The 19,689-nt window shown below is 35.8% G+C and overlaps 1 protein-coding gene across 7 annotated transcripts in view; it reads left to right on the top strand.

Moving 5' to 3' along the window:
- The window catches only part of EPRS1 (glutamyl-prolyl-tRNA synthetase 1), a 38,966-nt gene that overhangs the window by 3,037 nt on the left and 16,240 nt on the right, over positions 1 to 19,689 (top strand). For 4 of the 7 annotated variants that reach the window (XM_080408528.1, XM_080408532.1, XM_080408530.1 and 1 more), the window contains exons 3-17: positions 4,034 to 4,133; positions 5,884 to 6,040; positions 7,205 to 7,344; positions 8,004 to 8,098; positions 8,996 to 9,122; positions 9,674 to 9,866; positions 10,187 to 10,358; positions 11,348 to 11,581; positions 12,981 to 13,065; positions 13,403 to 13,462; positions 13,762 to 13,782; positions 15,859 to 15,969; positions 17,567 to 17,703; positions 18,419 to 18,626; positions 19,063 to 19,175. In XM_080408528.1, the coding sequence (XP_080264654.1) occupies positions 4,034 to 4,133; positions 5,884 to 6,040; positions 7,205 to 7,344; positions 8,004 to 8,098; positions 8,996 to 9,122; positions 9,674 to 9,866; positions 10,187 to 10,358; positions 11,348 to 11,581; positions 12,981 to 13,065; positions 13,403 to 13,462; positions 13,762 to 13,782; positions 15,859 to 15,969; positions 17,567 to 17,703; positions 18,419 to 18,626; positions 19,063 to 19,175 (1,953 nt within the window). The remainder of the gene's footprint in view (positions 1 to 4,033; positions 4,134 to 5,883; positions 6,041 to 7,204; positions 7,345 to 8,003; positions 8,099 to 8,995; positions 9,123 to 9,673; positions 9,867 to 10,186; positions 10,359 to 11,347; positions 11,582 to 12,980; positions 13,066 to 13,402; positions 13,463 to 13,761; positions 13,783 to 15,858; positions 15,970 to 17,566; positions 17,704 to 18,418; positions 18,627 to 19,062; positions 19,176 to 19,689) is intronic. The other 3 variants (XM_080408531.1, XM_080408529.1, XM_080408533.1) reach the window with 1 other exon arrangement.

Genomic DNA, 19,689 nt, shown 5'->3' with positions numbered 1-19,689 from the left:
TTTGCCTTTTTGAAGGTGCCATGGATTATCAAAAGTAGGGCCATTTTATGTTATGCAAGATTGGTATACATGATTCCTTGGACTTGTACATATGTGATGAAAGGAATTCCAAAGGTTTATATGGCATTATTTTGGGTTTACTGCTGCATATAAGTGAAGGCATGATGTTATCTTGAGAAGTGCTAATTAACTGTGCCATGCTATCCAGTGTATCCTTCTGCATCCTGTAGGAAGGATCTTGGAATTTTTTGTAGAAATCTGTTGTTTGTCCTTCTAAAAACACTCTGCCATTGGAATAAATATTTCCAAGTTTATGGCATGAAGGTTGTTTTTATGATCTGAGTACGATCGTATGGATATCGGAAATGCAGGACCAATGCTGTTGGTTTTGGGAAGCTGCACTGTCATCTTAGATTCCGTATCAGGTAAGATACCTGGATATATCAAGAGGAGATATCCTGATATCTTAAGTACCAGTGACACATCAGTGGAAATTTCCTGATGTCTAGTGTCTACAGTAAGGAGCATAGTTTGACCCATAAATATTGCAGTCCTAACTTAAAGCATCTTAAAACTATGATGAGTTTGGAATTAGTGATTATAAGTGTAGTTTTTGAATACTGGTTGTTTTTTTAAAGAACAGGGGGAAAATCTGTTGTTCACAGACTTGCTGACAAACTCACATTTTGTAAGCTATTTCAGTAGAAGATGCTGTTAAAGCCACCAGTGCATCATAAATTAGTATTCCTGAATGTCTATAGAATTGCTATAAAAACAACATAGTATTTTTATGTTGTGTTGCAGAGATCCTGACGTGATCCTTGTAAATTAACACAGACTGAGCTTTTCCTGCTGTCTTCTAACCTCAGGGAAAGAGTGCCACTATATATATATTTCTACAAAAAATCAAAGCACAGGATGATTCACAATCTTCAATCATAAGGATTGTTTTACTGGTCGCAAATATTGCTTTCTGTTTAAAATGTTGGACTTGAACTCAGATATGAGTTCTTTCCTTCCTGTAATCTCTAATTTTACGTGTTTTTGCTGTGGCTAGTGATGGCACGGAATTGTGATTTTGAACTGAAGCCAGAGGAATGTGGCACGTTGTACTGGGACTGAATTGGTGCAACATTAAAAAATTTCAGTGCGTGTTATGCACATGTGGGATACAGCTTACATAAGAGGGTAAATTGGGTGGTTTTTTAATTGCATGAGAGAGTTTTCCCCTTAAGTTGCATTAAGTCAGATTTTGGTTTTGTTTTCCTTTCAGAGTTCAGGCATTGTGTGTATGTATATACCGAAAGTGCTGTGACACACAGGGATAATCTTGGAATAATACAAATTTATGTACTTGGCTTTGAAATAGTATTTTATTAAATGATTTTATAGTACCATGCCTTCTTCCCACTGCATTACAAAAACACTCATTGTAACTGTAATGGAAATTGTCAGAAACGTAAAGCAAAAGCTCTTCTGCATTTTGGCCATGTGTGGATAATATCTAGAATCATGGTTCCATCAGATGGAATTTTTTGTGTGTTTATGTCCTCTCATCCCTGCCATTGGATTACGTTTCAAAAGTTATTCCAAACCTCAATATTGCATTAATCTTCTCTTGCTCAGTTGAACAATAATTTTAAAAATTGATTCTCTATTTTAAAGTCTGTTAAAAGTGTATCTGTAACTTGAGAAGCATCAGCCGAACTCATATCTCAACTAATGCTTTTGGTAAATGGATTTCATGGCATCATTTCTGCTGAAGCCATCTTATTTTGGCATGACTTTGAAATTCACTTAGGATATTTCAGGCTGATTTTTTTCCTTTTTTTTTCAGGAGACCATTAGTTCTAATGACTTGACTTAAACAAGAGAGAACATTTTATTTATTATTTTTCTGGGTTATATTTTGAAGTTCAGTTAAAATCTGGTGATAATCTTTTCAGCTAACTAGCTGAAACTTCACTGTCAGCTAGTTAGCTGAAAAGATTAACGCTAATTTGAGATTATTAATTTTACTTGAGAGGTTATTTTTGATGGCTTAGCTTCAAAACTTCATGCTCCTAAATAAACCAGTCTGCTAAATGCTGATGGCTTTATGGAGTGTTTTAGTGTAGCTGTATCTTAACAGATAACAAACTGCAGTACAACTTTTCTGGTTTGTTTTGTGAGCACATGCATACTTCAGAGTAGTATTACCATCTTGTCTTTCGCTTCTTGAATATTTGCCCTAGTATTTAATTATGTGGCATTTTATATTGCTTTTGAGAAACTTACTCTTTTCCTGTAACATTACCTTGTCCCTGGTTTATTCTTCCTTATTCCTGGAGTCAGCTGGCGCTAGCTGCAAGGAGCAGCCTTAATGTTTTTTAACTTCTTCAAAGAAAGGAGGCCAGTTAGCACTATGTTTGGGTGGAAGTAGATCTTTTATTTCCCAAAGAAAATAAACAACTTTTTAAGCACAAGTTAGATTTTAGGCAGAGTAACATTGTTACATTTCATGTATTTATTTAGTTTTGCTGGAGTAATCAAGGGGATGTGTTTGGTATGAACTACTGCAAACAAAACGTCTAGTTTTCATACACTTTCTGTAGATGCAGGTGTGTTAGAGATGTTTTTTCTTCTAAGTTTGAAAAAGCTTCATTAAAATCTGATAGAAGTATGAAATTATAATAGGACATACTTTGTGTATGTTTGGCCCTCCACTGTGGCTTTTGGTTTTAGTTATATTTTATGACTCTTCTGTATACTGGATCCTAGAAGCTTGAAAAGCTAGAAGCAAAAAAAACTACAAATGAACAAAGTTCCTTAGGTTTTAGTGCAGTTAATGTGACTGGCTGATCTATTTGTATTAAAAATAGGACTCATTATAATTGTTAATATATCAAGAAGTCTTCTATATCTTCTCCAGAACTTCCACTGATTTTTTGCAAGGCTTTTTGAGGGCTATCAAAAATTCTTTTGATTTTATAAAGGACACAATAGGTGTAATGAGAAGTACGGAACAATGGCAGAACAGAAATGAAACCTTGTTTGGACAAGTGTAGCATTCAGTCCATTAAACTGAGTGGAACAGAACACTTACAGGAATGCTTTTTGTTGATGTCAATGCTTGCTTAGAAGCAATTGGAGCTCTAATTTTATAATTTACACCTATGTGGGACTGTGGAGATGAGTATTATCTGGAGAACTGATGGTTATGATGTGTCTTTCTTCCAAAGCTCTTTAGTAAATATTAATGAAAATAGATTTATCTTAGATGAGTTTGAAGTTAGATTTCTGACAGTATGCAGCTTTTTGAAATACTGTATGTGAAGGTAGAAAGGGAGATTAAAACAGAAAGAACTATGTTCTTTGGAGAGCCTTTCGCCTGCAGATCTATTGAGAATTTCCAACAGCAGAATGGGAAAAACAAATTTAAATTAGCCTTTTATTTGGAGAAGACTGGGTAAAAACCAGAAATACAGAGAGCTAGGTTTGTTCAACAGGGGACAGTCTCTATGAAGTGTGAATTGAGTAAAGTGAGTAACAAATAAACATGTTTTTTAACCCTGATGCTAGCCCTTAAAACCGTAGTGGAGACCTCTTGTTTCCTCTGTAGATTCTCTAGGAATCCTCTTCAAAGGCAGCCTTCTTGTATGAAAAGAAAAGAAAACAAATATTGATTTAGCTGCTTATGTTCTGGAAAATATGTAGCTCAGGTTACACTTCTGCATTCTGTCAGATGTGGGGAGAGTTTTATTCTTTGAAAGTATAATTAGAGTTTTATTTTCTTGATTTTTCTCTGTCTGACCAAAATTGTTTCATGTTTAGAAGCTTGTTGTACCATCTGGTGATAGCAAATCAAAGATTAATATATCCTTTTGTTAGATTTTTTTGAAATTTTATTCTGGTGATCTGATACCTGTTGATTCACCCAGAAATTATTTTGCATTTGTTTTACACCTGTTTCAACTATGTGTATGATTAAAATTGAAATTGAACTGGAGGTAGTAATTTAATATATCTTTATCTTGCCTCTTTCTTTTTTTAGGCATGTTTCATTTACAGATGTGAATTCAATAGCTCGTTATCTGGCAAGAGCTGCTGGTTCTGCTGGGTTGTATGGTTTGAATCTGTTGGAACACACTGAGGTGAGAAGGAGTCATGCATCTGGGTTTTTTTTTGAATTTGTGTCTATTGTTCTGCATTTTGTTATGCTGAGGTTTCATTTTCTTAAGCTTGCTCCTACTTATAAAGAAGAGTTGTAAATCTGAGCTTTGAAAGGGTTGCCCTTTTCCACCCCTGCAAGAGCAACATCTAACCTGACAGTTCACTAACTCAGGTTGAAGGTGGTGTCTGCAGTTTTCCCTCTTCACTTTCCTCAGCTCTGTTGCCATCAGTTGCTACCTTGTAACACTTAGTGTAACACCAAGGAACACTACTGAATTAGTTTTTGCTGTATATGATGGATAAACCCCTGACCCCAGTTCTATTCAGTGAAATGTGTTGAGACATCACCACACAGATGGACTCTTCCCTCCTGCACGGTCCTGTATTCTGTAACGCTTCCCTCATGATGCCATGAGGGCATCAGAATTTTTGTGCCGAAGAGGGAACTGCTTTGGTCTGCCTTGGTTAAACAGGTTACAAAAAGTTATCAGGAACTGTGAGTGTGATATGAGAGGGAATTCATCTTGAGCTTAGCTCAGAATAATCGTATGCTGAATTTTAAGTTGGTAGCTGAAACTTACAGATAAATTGAAATTTATTTCCTCTGAGATCTGGGGAGGGACTGAAGGTCTTGATTTAGCTCTTTTCTTCAACTACTTGAAGCTAGTAGTAATCATTCTTCAGCCCTTATAGCTGGTCTCAAGGGAAGTGTGTCTTAGTATAATGCTTGTAAGGTATTTAAGAAGTTGTAGGTTATTTTGTTGCTATTTAAACTTTCTGACCAAAACCCTTCTTTTAACTTAAGACCCAAGAGCTCTGCGAACGCGCTTTCTAGACTGGTATTTTTGATAAAATACTACTTACTCACTTCTGCATCTTTCAAAAATAAAGTTGTAATTTGAGAATTACAGTGACAGCTGCATTTGTGGTGGAAATATTTTGAAGTATAACTGCAAATGACTGAAATGAATTCTGTGGTGGTGTAATTACATCTGTGCCTGCCACGTTGGCTTGACTGTTGGAAGGATTCCTGATGCGGTTTAAAACACTTGCACATGAAATAGGGACAGAGGACTAGAAGAGACATTTAGCCTCTTCCAGGATTGAAGGATTCAATTTATAGACAGGGCTACATTATTAACCAAGGGCCTGATTCTTGATTTTTCTTTGTTTATGGATCAAGATACATTTCATGTTATAGGGGAAGACTGTTTTGCAGGAGAGAGGGGAGGGAAATGAAACGGGGGAGGGATTCGATTTCTTAAAATCTAGAAAGAGATGAGGCAGAGAAGATAGGGACTGAGGGGAAAATGGTGTACTTATGCAGTAGCAGTACCAGGAAAATCAAATAGCTTGCAAATATGGTATCTAAATAGTTAAAGGATAATGAAGATTATTATATACTCTGTGTGATAAAACCCACTGATTATTTTTACCAGTGGGAATAGCTTCAGTAAAGTCAGTATTTTCAGCAGTTTGAATACATCCTGAAGGAAAAAATTAAATTTAATCATTTAGTATAGTTCTGGGTGAATGTTTCAGTATATGTTATTTTAAATGTTCTTTAAGCATATATTGTGATTTATTGTCCAATATATTTATGTTCCAGTTAATATTTTCTGTTCAGCTATTAAATGGATTGTATATTACTTCTGTTTTTTTTTTTTTTTTTAACAAGCTACTTTCTTACTCCTGTTGTAACTTTGACTATCTTTTGTCACTTAAAACTAGATTGACCACTGGCTGGAGTTTAGTGCTACAAAATTGTCTACAGACAGCCAGTTTCTTTCGGCAGTCCAAGAGCTCAACCACTGTCTGTCTCTAAGAACGTACTTGGTCGGAAACTCTCTGAGTCTTGCAGACTTGTGTGTCTGGGCTGTACTAAAAGGTATCATTGCATGTTCTCACTTTCACTGGCTTGCAATCGGTGTATGCCAGGAGTCTCCAATTTACCTTTTTCTGGATGCCAGTAGCAAATCTTAGCTGTGTGCCAGACTGTATACTATTGTGCGTACTGCTCTGGCCTGTGCACTGCTGGTGATGGCAATAGTATAGGAAACACTAGAATTTTTTATAAGTGGTTGTTATAGTTGAAAATTTATGAGATGTAATCATTGATGGGAATTTTGTCATTTCTTTTGTGTTAACTCTAAGAGTGTCTTTTTATTATGTGTTGCCTAAATATGAAAATTTGCTGTGGCCCAAAATTTTGGATTAAATATTTAAATTATATTGTAATCCAGAGTAAAATTATATACACAGACCTTTCCATGACGTTTTCTGAATAGAGGAAATTTCTTTGGTGTTTTGTTTGAATTATTACAAGAGGTTTACGTTACTCTGTGAAATACCCTTTGGAGGTTAAAAGAAACTTTGATCTGTTTTTATGGGTTTGGGTTTTATATTCTCTTAGATGTGTATCTAAAGTTGATAGGTGTCAATCTACCATTCATTATAACCAACTTCCTCTTGAAAGTAAAATGCATGTTCAAGATTAAAAGCTAACATCTTTTGGTATTTTTTCAAAGTTGCTGCTCTTGAGAGAAATCTGAAGGGAGTGTACTTCTTTCATAATTTTTTTTTCCTTTCTCTGTCAGAATCTTTCTAGTGAGGTTGTGTTCCTGGAAAATTAGACTGTGGAAATACAGCCCCTTAGAAATAAAGGGTATTATTGGTACATGCTTCACTTCTGATAAAGCTTAGAAAACGTCAAATGTAGTCACACTAGAGGGATATCCTACATTTCTGTCTTGAATAACGTTGTTATTAATTTTGAGGTGGGTGATACAAATAAAAATGTGTGTTCCCCAGTTGCTCCCACCTTCTGCTTTGATGAATCCAAGAAAGAATGCAGTATGTCTTGGGTTTGGGAAGAGTTTATTTAATTTGCTTTAGAGTTACTTGTGTCCCCGTGACTAAATGTCTTTTCAGAAGTGAGCGTAAGGAGATTTTTTTTTTTGAAATCATAATCTTTTTATTCTTAAAAATTGCTGTTGGTAATCATTCCATTTTTCTAATTTAATAGCTTGAAAAATTATTTGTTTTGTAACAGATAATAACATATGGCAAGAGCAATTACAGCAAAACAAAGCTCCTGTCCATGCAAAGCGATGGTATGGCTTTCTTGAAGCACAGCACGCTTTTCAGTCAGTAGGAGCCAAGTGGGCTTCTGGTAAACCAATGGCTAAAATGGTAAGATGTACTCAGATCCTCTGGAGAGACTAGCTTTATTTGTGTGAATACACTATAAGAGAATTATTTTTTTTAAGTTAGAGATTTAAGAGCTAAAGAGAATCAGTTGTAGAGTAAATTCAATTTTTGTAAACTCTTTTTTAAAAATAAAGCTGTCACTTTCATGTTTAGAAAAGCATGAGTGGTGTAGTCCAGTGCTTAAATGGAATAATTTAAAAATGGCACCGCACCTCTTAATCAGCACTTCTCTTTAGTTATATTGTTTGCTCTTTCTAAAGAGGATTTTGAGATCCAGATAGACCTGCAAAGATTGCAGTCTTTAGTTGATTGAACTTGTTGATCACATTCATTTTAAGAACACTAATATAAGAACTTGGCTAGCATCTGTTTTCTTCTATGAAATAAATAGAACAACTCGGTGGGACTTCCAGTCCTGGATCAAATTTGGTAACAGAAAAATTTAAAACTCCAGAATTAATCTTGTTTTAATGTACTATGAATAATGTGAAAGTTGCGAAGAGATGTATTTGGGGTCCAATATGGCAGCTTTTTGTCTTCTGGTTTGAAAGGAGATTTTGGTGCAAAAGGTGTTATCTAGAGTTTTATATCTGATTATACAGTTAATGCATTCTGTAAGTATGTCTCTGTTTATTTTCAAGGCAACAGAAAAGAAAGCAGATGTTGGGAAGTTTGTTGAACTTCCTGGTGCCGAGATGGGAAAGGTCATTGTAAGGTTTCCTCCTGAAGCAAGTGGGTAAGAAACACAAATGCTTTGAGAAGGTTCTATCTGTGCTTTTTTTTTTTTTAAAAAAAAAAGTGTGCTTGTTGAGGATGTTAATCAGCTTATCAGACAAGACTTTTAAGCCAAATGAGTATTTAAAGGTTTGTCCACATCGAGTTTCAGCCAGCTTTTAATTTTCTGTTTCTTTTTAGAATTGTCTGATGAGCTGTAAAACTTCCATGATTGCATTTCTTCATTAAACTGGCTGTTCAGCATCGTGTGACTTCTGTAGTAGTGTTCCGTACTCTATTAGTGCAGCATAAACTGTTGCTCAGATATCATAAGTTATGTATTATGCGCATGTATGTATACAGCATATATTGTTCTCACATTACTTCGTAGCTTTTAGTGTCTTAATTCTGGTGTTTTACTTAAAACACTGTTCTTTAGGGACACTATTTTACATTGAGAGTTATTTTTGTTTTGTGGATTTGGTTTTTTTATATTTAGTTTAAATTGACAGTAGCTTTTTAGCTTATGTTAAGTATACACAGCAACCACCGTTTCAGAAAATTCCACTCTTCTGAATGTGGTAGGTTCAGGTTATCTGATAGCTACTACTGAGTATCATCAACAGTTGGTTTAAGTTAGTCTGTAAAACTTGTGATAAGTGGAGTCCTGCCTTTATATCCATAATGACATTCTAATTTACAAATTTAGGTATTTTTAAACAGTTAACTACTAAATTTGTGGTAGAAAAAACATAATCTACTTTTCATAAATTTAGAGTATTTCAAGAAATACCCTGGGTTGTTTTCTTTGTTAGACTTAGGTATTGCTTTCCATTCTTTCTCATTCCCTCCCTCACACACACAAATATTTGGCTGAAGTAGTGCTGGTGTATATATTAATTTTTTATTTCCTTTTTAGATATCTGCATATCGGTCATGCCAAAGCTGCCCTGCTAAATCAGCACTACCAAGTTAACTTTAAAGGAAAACTTATTATGAGATTTGATGACACAAATCCAGAAAAAGAGAAGGAAGACTTTGAAAAGGTATGATAAGAGAGCAGGGAAATCCACTCACTAGCTAATTCAAAGGTAAATGACATGCAGATCTGCTCTTGCACACTTTTTGTGCACTAGATTATTATATTATTAGTATTATACTTATGTCTTGGTCTTGGAAGAGATTTCTATTATCTTTACCTTAAAAAGCTTAAAGCCTTTTTACCGTTAGCTTATTTCTGCTCTTTCTCCAGTGTTTATTCTACAGTATAAAGATACTCAACTCTTGCAATACACTGTTGTTTTCATTGTATAAATACTGCTTAGTCAATAACAAGTGATTTGTTTCAGCTTTGATCTCCTTTTCTTTTCCTGCCTCTTTCTTGTATTTGTTTGAAGTCTGATCTCCTGTAATTATAGGCTGTGAATGAATGATAAGTGCCTGCCTCTCTTTTCTTTCATGCATGTCATGTTATTCTTATGGTTTATCCTTCCTGGACAATGGAGCATTACAACCATCACATCTGGTACAAAGAGGATAAAATTTTAAGAAAACTAGCTTTCCCAAATGTTAAAGTATACAATTTCACACTTTGCAGGTTATTCTTGAAGATGTTGCGATGCTGCACATCAAACCAGATCAATTTACATATACCTCAGATCACTTTGAAACAATAATGAAATATGCAGAGAAGCTTATCCAAGAAGGGAAGGCGTATGTGGATGATACTCCTGCAGAACAAATGAAAGCAGAGCGTGAGCAAAGAATGGAATCTAAACACAGAAATAACTGTAAGATATTTTAAGCTTCCATCTTGCTTTCTTATTTTTTTAATTTGGCATCAAAACTTCATTTTTCTTGACAAAGTTGGATGAGATGACTAATTGCATATCTCTACTGACAGGTGTAGTAAACTTGTGTATGTATGAATTCATCACCATTCATTACTACTTTTAAAAAATTGAAATTATAAAATGCAAAAAAATGCATGCCAGTGTGGGAATCCCATAAAGTGGGGGGTGACATTGCATTTTGTTACTGCAGTAATAAAATGTGGTTCTGTATCAACTTCATAATACCTTACAAAACTATTTATATTTTTTATACTTAGGTGTTAATAAGAATCTGCAAATGTGGGAAGAAATGAAAAAGGGAACAGAATATGGACAAACTTGTTGTCTACGAGCAAAAATAGATATGAATAGTAACAATGGATGTATGAGGGATCCAACTCTTTATCGTTGTAAAAACCAGCCTCACCCACGTACTGGAAGTACCTACAAGTATGTCCGCTTCCTCCTTGTGTGGCCTGTGATTTTTGCTCTTTTCAGGGCATTTACCATTCCTTAGTAAACTTCTTCTAATACTTGGAACCTGCTAGCATTTTTTCGGTCAGAATATGTAATGAGTCTCTTGACTTTCTGAAACTTCTGCTCATGAGGCTTAAAACCTCTGAGTTGGCCATTATGGTCAGCAGTGAATATTGTTTCAGTTTTGTCCGTAAATATGTTGTGCCAATGAAGATCTTTCAGTCGAAACATGAATTAATGGCCCTATCTTGGACAGCAGAGCTGTTTGCTTTATTTCTTGGAGCTTAAATAGAACCATGGCAATTCTGTGTTGCTACAATTTTACATTGCTGCAAAACATCCTTGATCTATTTACCTGAGTGGCTGCTTTGGTTTTCACAACAGCTTCTGTCTTTGTGCAGAATGAAGAATCACTATGGTGTGCATTGAAGTAAGCCTACCCAATTGTTCAAGGCTATGGTTCAGCGCTTATTTGAAACCTCTTTTTCCAGCTATACAGATCCCTTTTTGGAAACACTGATTTGATTTAATGTGTGTATAATAGTAGAGCTATTGCAATGGGTAGGGGGTTGTTTTTAAACATGAAGGCTTTGCTCATTATTCAGTTAACTAATTATTCTTTTTGATATTTAAGGAAGAAACCCCTATAAGTCAGCATTTTATGTGTTTGAAAAGAACAATAGCAGTGTAGGATTTATTTTTTTTTTTTAGTCTTGAATATTAAGGTTACAATGAATTAATTTCTTGAAGGTTTTCTTGTTTTAAAAAGTTACTGCCCTCTGGATCTTTTTATGGACAATTTCTTGTGTATGTGCTATTTTAGTCTTGATCTGAAAGTTTTCAGGATCATAGATTAGTTTATATTAATATATTATAAATATTCATATCCTTAGTTTAAATGTTTACATGTGAAGAAAGTGTTTTGTGCTTCTGCCCTGCTAATTGAAGGTCTTTATTCACAGGGTTTATCCCACATATGATTTTGCCTGCCCCATTGTTGATAGTATTGAAGGTGTCACACATGCATTGAGAACAACTGAATACCATGACAGAGATGAACAATTCTACTGGATCATTGAGGCACTGGGCATAAGGAAACCATATATATGGGAGTATAGCCGCCTAAACCTCAACAACACCGTGCTCTCTAAGAGAAAGCTTACGTGGTTTGTCAATGAAGGGCTTGTGGATGGATGGTATGTTACATGGTTGTAGTTCAGCATTGTTCCTTAAGATACTCATGACTGATGCATGCATGCATTCTCTGTTTTGGACAATGCTTTGACATCAACGCAGCATGAATGAATATTTAAGCAGTATTTAAGAACACTGCTTAATTACAGTGGCTTCTGCCACTGGCTGTGCCACTACTGTCTCAGTCTATTTACTACTCTACAGTAAGTAATTCATATCCTGTAATAAACACGCGGTAGCTTATTTTTGAACTCTGGCTTTTGCCTGTAGATGCTACTTACACATTTTCCAGTCTGAGTCATTGGATACATTCCTGAGCAATGCCAGAACGGGGCCTGAATTGAAGAACTTCTGGACCTATCCATCTAGTCAAACCTGCCCTGCTTCCTGCCTCCCTGCCCTCCCCCTGCCTTCTTTCTTTTTTTCATGTTTAACTGAATTTCTGCAGAGACTACTTGGTGGTATAGCAGCCTGAGTATTTTCTGGGAAAGGGTGGGCTGTGGTTTTACACTTATGCAAGTAGTTTGGAGTCTAGAGAGGCTCCTTTGTTCATTCCCGTGATGGGCTAGCTGTGGGAGCATGCCGTCTGAAGTCATCTCTTCATAGTACAGGAGTCTGAAGAAATCCATGGATAATGCTGTCAGACAACTGCTTATAGTGTTTTTCCTGGGCTGGTTTTAGGTTATTCTGTGCTCAGCCTATAAGAGCATCATTTTACACAAGTTCCTAGCTTGCCTGGTTGTCTTACTAAGGTGTGCCAAGTGTGAGGTTTGGGGTTTTTTTTCTGATTTTATTTTTTTATTGTGTTGAAAGCCTGGATTCCTAGCTTATGCACGGAGCCACTCTGCTAGAGCCAAAATTCTTAGCAAGGTCCTCAGCAAGGTTTGATTTGTGTCCCCACCACTGCTTATTTTGCATTTCAGATTAGGCCTTTTTATTTCTTGTATAAGAGAATAAAATAGAATTCTATCACTTATGTCACTGAGAGATAACGTTATTGTCACTCAAATCTTTCTGTTTTTTCTTGGGCAAGAAAGAATCAAGCCATGTTGTTTCAGGTTCCATTATTCAGGTGCTATGAAAAGGAAGTAACGTGATAGGGACATAACTTTGCCTTGCCAGTTTTTGAGAGACTTAAGATTCAATAGGTACAGGAAAAGAGCTACTTCACCAAGAGGTCCCTCTCTGGGGTGAGCTAGAAGAAAACCTGCTCATACATTTTTGTATGGATAAGAGCTCAGTCTTTTCAGTTAGATCTTCTCATCTAGCTCTTATTTCATGCAAGCAAAACACACTGAAGCTGTGCCTTTCATGTGTGGCAGTATTAGTAAAGCTTTTGATCAGTGTAACCCACAGGTAGAACTTAGTATGTGACACTGATGAAACATCTTTTTCTACTAGGGATGACCCAAGATTTCCCACTGTGCGTGGTGTCCTAAGAAGAGGCATGACAGTTGAAGGGCTAAAACAGTTTATTGCTGCTCAGGTGGGTGTTCTGTTCTGATTCTTTGAATCTCACTTGAAAAAGGATAAGTTTTTGTGAAGTTTCAGTTAAAGTACTTGTCATCGGGATGTTTCTTCTTTTGAAGATATGCTGCTTTCATGTGTACCACCTCAACAATATGAACACCTGTGAACAGGTCCGGGCAAAATGGGGTTTCTTACTTTAAGAAGTGTTTATTTTGCAAGCTCAAAATGCCTTTCTAAACTGTTTTGATGAATGCAAACCATAGAGGGCTTGTAGTCTTTGAAGGACTTTGGTTTAGGTAAGTCAAAGAGCTGGAATGTTTATATTAATGTGAGTTTGTGGGGTTTTTTTCCAGGGCTCCTCTCGATCTGTTGTAAATATGGAGTGGGATAAAATTTGGTCTTTTAACAAAAAGGTATGTGCTTACTTGAATTTGTTGCTACTCCTGGTATTCTCTTTCTGGGATATGTAAAGAATCCAGCATTCATTGGAGTGCTTATCACAACAAGTAGCAGTAGCAGTATGTTGCATCATTTGGCACACTTTCAGGAAAATGGAATGTCCCCCCTCGCCGTCTAACCTGAACTAGCGCTAATGCTATTGATTCTCCTATACCAACACTTACTTACTTGCCTTACTTAGTAGTACGGGAAAGATAACGGTATTTGCTGTAAATCTGATATGAAAACTGCATTTCATTTTTCTGCTTTCAAGCTGCGAGCTATCTGTAAGAAGGTATTACTTAATGCTTTTTACCTTAGCATATAGCTTACAGTGCTGTAAGCATACATAACATAAGCGATCATTTTGCAGCTTCATAGCACTGTCACATTTGCTTATATAACAGGAGCTCTACAAACCCACTGAAAATGCATTATTCCTAGTTTTAAAAGGCTGCCCATTTCTGGTTTGGCTTATTTGTTAACATAAACAGAAATCTTAAATTTGACTTATGTTGGCCGCTTTTACGTTCTGTGGCAAAAGGACCAATGCACTGCGTATACTGCCTATGTAGATAAAGCCAGCACTGCTGATGTTTCTGACTGAATGTCAAATAAGGAATATTGCATCTTGACATGGTTAGTCGCTTTTTGGCAGTGGATGCTTGGACACTATAATAAGGCGAATTGTTATAATGCTGATTGCATATTTTGTGTGATTGTGGAAACACCTGTTATTTTGCATTGGGATTCCTGCTTGGATTTGCTTAGATAGTACCTGGATCTGTTCATTTAAGTAGTTTTTGCTTGTCTGGCATGTGTCTTGTATTTCTTTATTTTTTTTTGCATTTGGTCTGCTACATACACAAAGGTTTATGAATTGGTTCTTTCTGTTGCTGCATAAATATATTTATGACTAAGAACTGGATTTTGGGGAAAAATCCACAGTGGACTTTCAGGGCTTGTTTTTTGAATTGGCTTTTAAACTGAGTTTCTTAGACCTCTGGCTCAACTCCTTGGACAGCACCATATTTATTAGCCAATTTTGTTTACATGTATCTGTGCAGATAGTTTTCAATTTGCAATATGAGCAAAACCAACTGGTTGCGTGCAGGTAGTTCTGAGCTCAAAGACTTGATCAGTGTGAGAGCTCTTACTTTATATGTTATCCTGTAATTACGTTACTGACTTTTTAGCACCTGTTGTCTGAGTAAGGATTGTGAGTTCTAATGAGTGAAGTAAAGAGCCTGGTAATAACATTGTAAAATTCAGTCATTTAGTTATCAAAATTATGATATTAAATCACACAATACACCTATATTTTGAGATAGATACACAAGTCCTTTTTTTAAAGTATCTAACACTTAGGAGTCTGATTTCAGTGACTACAAACTTAAAAATGTAACTTCTTACAAGTATATAATCATATCACCTTACTTGCTAATACCATGTAATTATATGCTAAATTTCTAAAATTGCTGTGTAGTTTTTCACTTGAGCAGGAATAAACTAAAGAGAGAAAAAAAGTAACTTTATATTAATAAAAGCAGGTGTTTTCCTTTGTTAGTTTCCAGTTAAACTGGTAGATCTCTGGTATTCCTTTTCGACCTAGACAACTGGCTTACTTGAATTATGTTTTTAAGTGCTTCTGAACAGTTTGACAAACCAGTGTTTCAGGTATGAAAATGCTGTGGAAAAATTAGGTCAGCTGAGTTTGAAAGTGGGCAATAAAAATAAAGGAAGACATTTTAGTGATAGCTTTTTCTTGCCAAACTGATGTCGTAGAAATCCTGATGAAGTCAGTGTTATGATGTTGCCTTATTATAGTATCTAATGCGTCTGTATTAAAATGCCAGATTTAATTGGTGCCTCCTCTGTAGCCAGGCCTGTCCCTGATGCTGCTGGAGTACTGACCTGGAAAATTAGTATGGGATCAGGTCTTGTGCTTCTGGAAAAAGAACAAACTGCACTGATAAATTATTGCTTTAAATTCAGCTACCTAGAGAGAAAGTGGTCCAGATGTAATAGCTAGCCTATGTGCATAGTATAACTATGTCAAAGTACATTTTGCTGTCTTTCCTATGAGGCATTAGCTTGTAATTTTGGTTACTTCTGGTATCAGTAGTACCCAGTCCATAGTTTTTACTCAAAATATTTCAGTAAAGATGGGAAATTGTGAAGTATTACCACTGTTTTCTCCCTTTTGTCTTCTATAGCTTTGGATTAGAGTAACATTAAAGCAAACATAAAAAAATGCAGTAACATAAAGAATACCAGTTAATATTCCATTTTGGTGGTGGTTGTTTTATACAACATCTTATTTCTCTGTCAATGTCATATATTCATGATCCACCTCATTTGTTTTCTGTAGGTTATAGACCCAGTAGCACCTCGGTACACTGCTTTACTGAAAGATGCAGTGGTCCCAGTAAATATTCCTGAAGCTCAAGAGGAGATGAGAGAAGTGGCTAAGCATCCAAAGGTTCTTGCTTTACTCTCTTGATATTCTTGTATTGCAGATCAGTAAGGTTGGAAGTATCTTGGCTTGGAGCAGTCAGCATGGAGAGTCCTGCTTTTAACTTGCTCAGACAGCATGAGATAAAACCAAGGTGTATTTTTTTTCACAGAATTGTCAAAAACTGGGCAACTACTGAACATGTTTGTTCTGTAGGAGGATGTAGGAAACTGCTTTTGTAAATAATATATAGAGTGCATATAGACAGTGCATTGAAAGGCCTCTCTGGGAGTTTTCAGAGGAGTGTGGAGTCGTGCTCAGACTGTTTTTATTATTGCTTAATACTAATTTGCACAGAGTAGTTTAAATATAAAATTTTATTCAAGCATTATGATACTGTTTATCCATGAGAGTGAAGAATGCAAGAGACTTTTAAAAATAGTTAATAACATTAGACTTAATGTGAAGTGACACACTAACCTGTTAATTGCACCAGTCTGGATTTTTTAATGTCACTTTTAAATTTGGATAGCAGATAGTTATCAAAAGTTTGAACTTCCTAATTTAATACTGCTAGTATCCAGTAAATGGAATAATATCCCCGAGAAAGGGGAGTGCATTACTGATAAAATTCTTTTTTGGCACTACTGCTAGGAAGGATGCTTTCTTTTGAGTGTGGCATCTCAAATTGTACTTAAGCTTCACTGAAAGCATCCCTTAGATATCACACTTATACTGAGGAACAAGTGAATATTGCTGAGGTTTTGCTTAATTTCTTTGTTTTTATTTTGTCACTCTGAGTGTTCCTGTAGCCGTTTCTTGTAACTGAGAGGTGGACATCTATTTTGCCCTCTCCTCTGTGGCAGATAAACAAGGAAACAGTTTTAGAGAGTTTAGAGCAAGTGAGAATTGTGACCTTTTTAAGAGTCAAAAAGTCTGAAGTCTGGGGAGATGCAAGTCAATATACTGAAACACTGATATTAAAAATGCTGCCTCTAGTATATAATGAAATAAATACTGACCAGAGGAAACCAATTTCAAACTCCTGATCAGTTGAAAAAGTCTGAACTCCCAGCTGTCTGACTTTAAAAAAAAAAATAATAAAAAAGTTGTATCTCCATTGCTGAGATGCTTTAAAGCTGAGTATTTTTAGTGTTATGACATATTTCCAGTTTCTGTCTTTAAAAATCTATGCAGCTGACAGAAGCTTCACATTTGTTTCCATATTAACTATATAAAAAGAAAAAATGAGAGTTACAAAGTTATTTTTGAAGGGAATTTGCATAGCAGAATGGAAACTTGAGAAAAACTTAGATAGTTTCTACCTGTAAGATCATTAAGATGTATGGACCTTAAGGAGATGGGATATGCTATGGGTTGTGTTGGAGCTAGTATTTGATAGAAGAATTTTCTTGAGCGTACTGTCAGAGGAACGCGTGCAACACTTGTGAACAGGAAACCTGAGAGAGTTGTGGAGGAATACTGCAGCTTTGCATTACTGTTATTGTCTATCTTCTATCTTCATCTATCTTCTATCATAAAGCAGTGTTTTGCCTCTGCATTAACTTTAGTCAGTTTCATATAATAACAGTCTCTCCTTTGAAATTAAAATCATTATTCACAGAACGCCGATGTTGGGTTGAAACCTGTGTGGTATGGCTCCAGAGTCCTGATCGAGGGCGCAGATGCAGAGACCCTAACAGAGGGAGAGGTGGTTACATTCATAAACTGGGGCAATATTATCATCACCAAATTGGACAGGTAACCCGTTTACTAGGAGGTGAAATTAATTTTTGCTTTTCAGCTTTTGGTTGATTTAAGATGTAGGTTGTAACAGTAAAATATTAATGCTTGTCCATATAGGTCCATTCTGTGATTCTTTATATAGATATCCACTTTTAAATATGCCACAAAACTGCATTTTAGCATAGAATGTATTTTACTATATTTTCAGGTCTGAAATTACCAGTCAGTCCTTGTACTGCATGGCCCTCTCATCCAGCATTCTCCATGTTTCTACGGTCTTATTTCCACTGTGAAACAGCTTTTTCAGACAAAAAAAACCCACCTGGAATTTTAACCAGTTTCACCCTGTAATGCATACTGGTTTTGCATTCTAAAAACCTAATCCTATCACAGTTTCTGTTGCAGAACTGTTGAGGTGGGGAAGGGGAGACCATTCGTAATGTCTTTGAAATGGATGTGTTGAATCAGTGGTGGAATGGGGTGAGCTGGGACAGAGAACATAAATATGTAGAGAATTTTTCCCCATGATTTTTACTGTCTCTTGATATTTAAGATATCAAAATTAAAGAACTTCAACAGGAGTGAATACATACAGTCTTTCATTTCCAACATCTCTCAAACTTCAAGACTAAACTCTAAACATTTGTTTTTCAGTGAATCTATTGATGGTCTGTAGTTCCAAATGAGAACTAATCATTTAGGCTTTACTCTTATTTCTGTTTTCCTGTAGAAATTCAAGTGGAAAAATTGTGTCTATCAATGGCAAGTTGAACTTGGAGAATAAGGACTTCAAAAAAACGACTAAGATCACTTGGTTAGCAGAAACTCCACGTGCACCACTCATCCCAACTGTCTGTGTTAATTATGAGCATCTGATCACTAAGCCAGTTCTAGGTAAAGATGAAGATTTCAAGCAATACATCAACCAAAATAGTAAGGTAAGTTATCTTTTTGTCTTCTCTATTCCACAAAGGTTAATGTTTAGAGGGGTGTTTTGCCATCACTATTTCCAGTTACTCTTTTTGATCTAAAGATTTAATTTGTCAGACAAGTAAATCCTGTGCTGTTGTATCTCGTTTCCATGTTTCCTTTTAAGGTCTCATAATTTTAAAATTAAAATTTGACTCATGTTTTTTTTCTCAGACATTACCTGTTTTTTACACATCTGAGACCAATAATCTGAGTTTTGGTTTTGTTACATTCTTACGATATGGCATCTTCTTGCTAGTACTTGTTCTGCTGCCCCTGGAATTAACTAACATTTCAACACTTCCAAAATCAAAAAATCACCAGTATCTTTCTACAGCTCTACTGTATTTCTTACTATTTCTTGTGCTCTGTTAGATTTGGATTGCTTTCTTTTAATACTTGCAGCAAGAAGAACTGATGTTGGGTGATCCTTGCCTTAGAGAGTTAAAAAAAGGGGACATCATACAACTTCAGAGAAGAGGATTCTTTATTTGTGATCAGCCCTATGAGCCAGTGAGGTAAGCTACCTAAGAATGGCCTGAGCAGACTTCACAGAGTTTGCTTTAGCTTGCTGTGTTCTGATGTTTTCATACATGCATTGGCAAGAGTAATGTTGCCTGCAAATATTTTGCCCTTTACCGTGATCTTTCTGTGGAATATTTCTGTGGACTGGCATGGCTTTTAGTTTGTACATTCCTACCTCTTCAGACTGTCCAAGCCAAGTAAGTACATGGCACTTCTGTGCACCCCAGCTAACCCACTCAGTGAAGAGATCATGCTTTCCTTGTGATTCTAAGTATATAAATTAAGAAACCATGTTACAAAATAAAACAGACATTTCCCCAATTGGTGTGCACATACTATTTAATTGTAACAGTTCTTTAGCAAGCTACCAAACATCTAAATTACGCTGCATTTTGGCATAATATTGTAACATAAAGAAAACTTGTGCATAACAGGATTCTATGCAGATCCACAATTGTGTAAATCTGGGTAACTACAGTTGTGTACAAACGTAAACTTGCAGTTGTG

This window comes from Falco punctatus, assembly GCF_963210335.1.
Source record: "Falco punctatus genome assembly, chromosome: 12".
Taxonomy (NCBI): Eukaryota; Metazoa; Chordata; class Aves; order Falconiformes; family Falconidae; genus Falco; species Falco punctatus.
The sequence above is the reverse complement of the archived record's forward strand: the minus strand, read 5'-3'. Positions and strand labels throughout refer to the sequence as shown.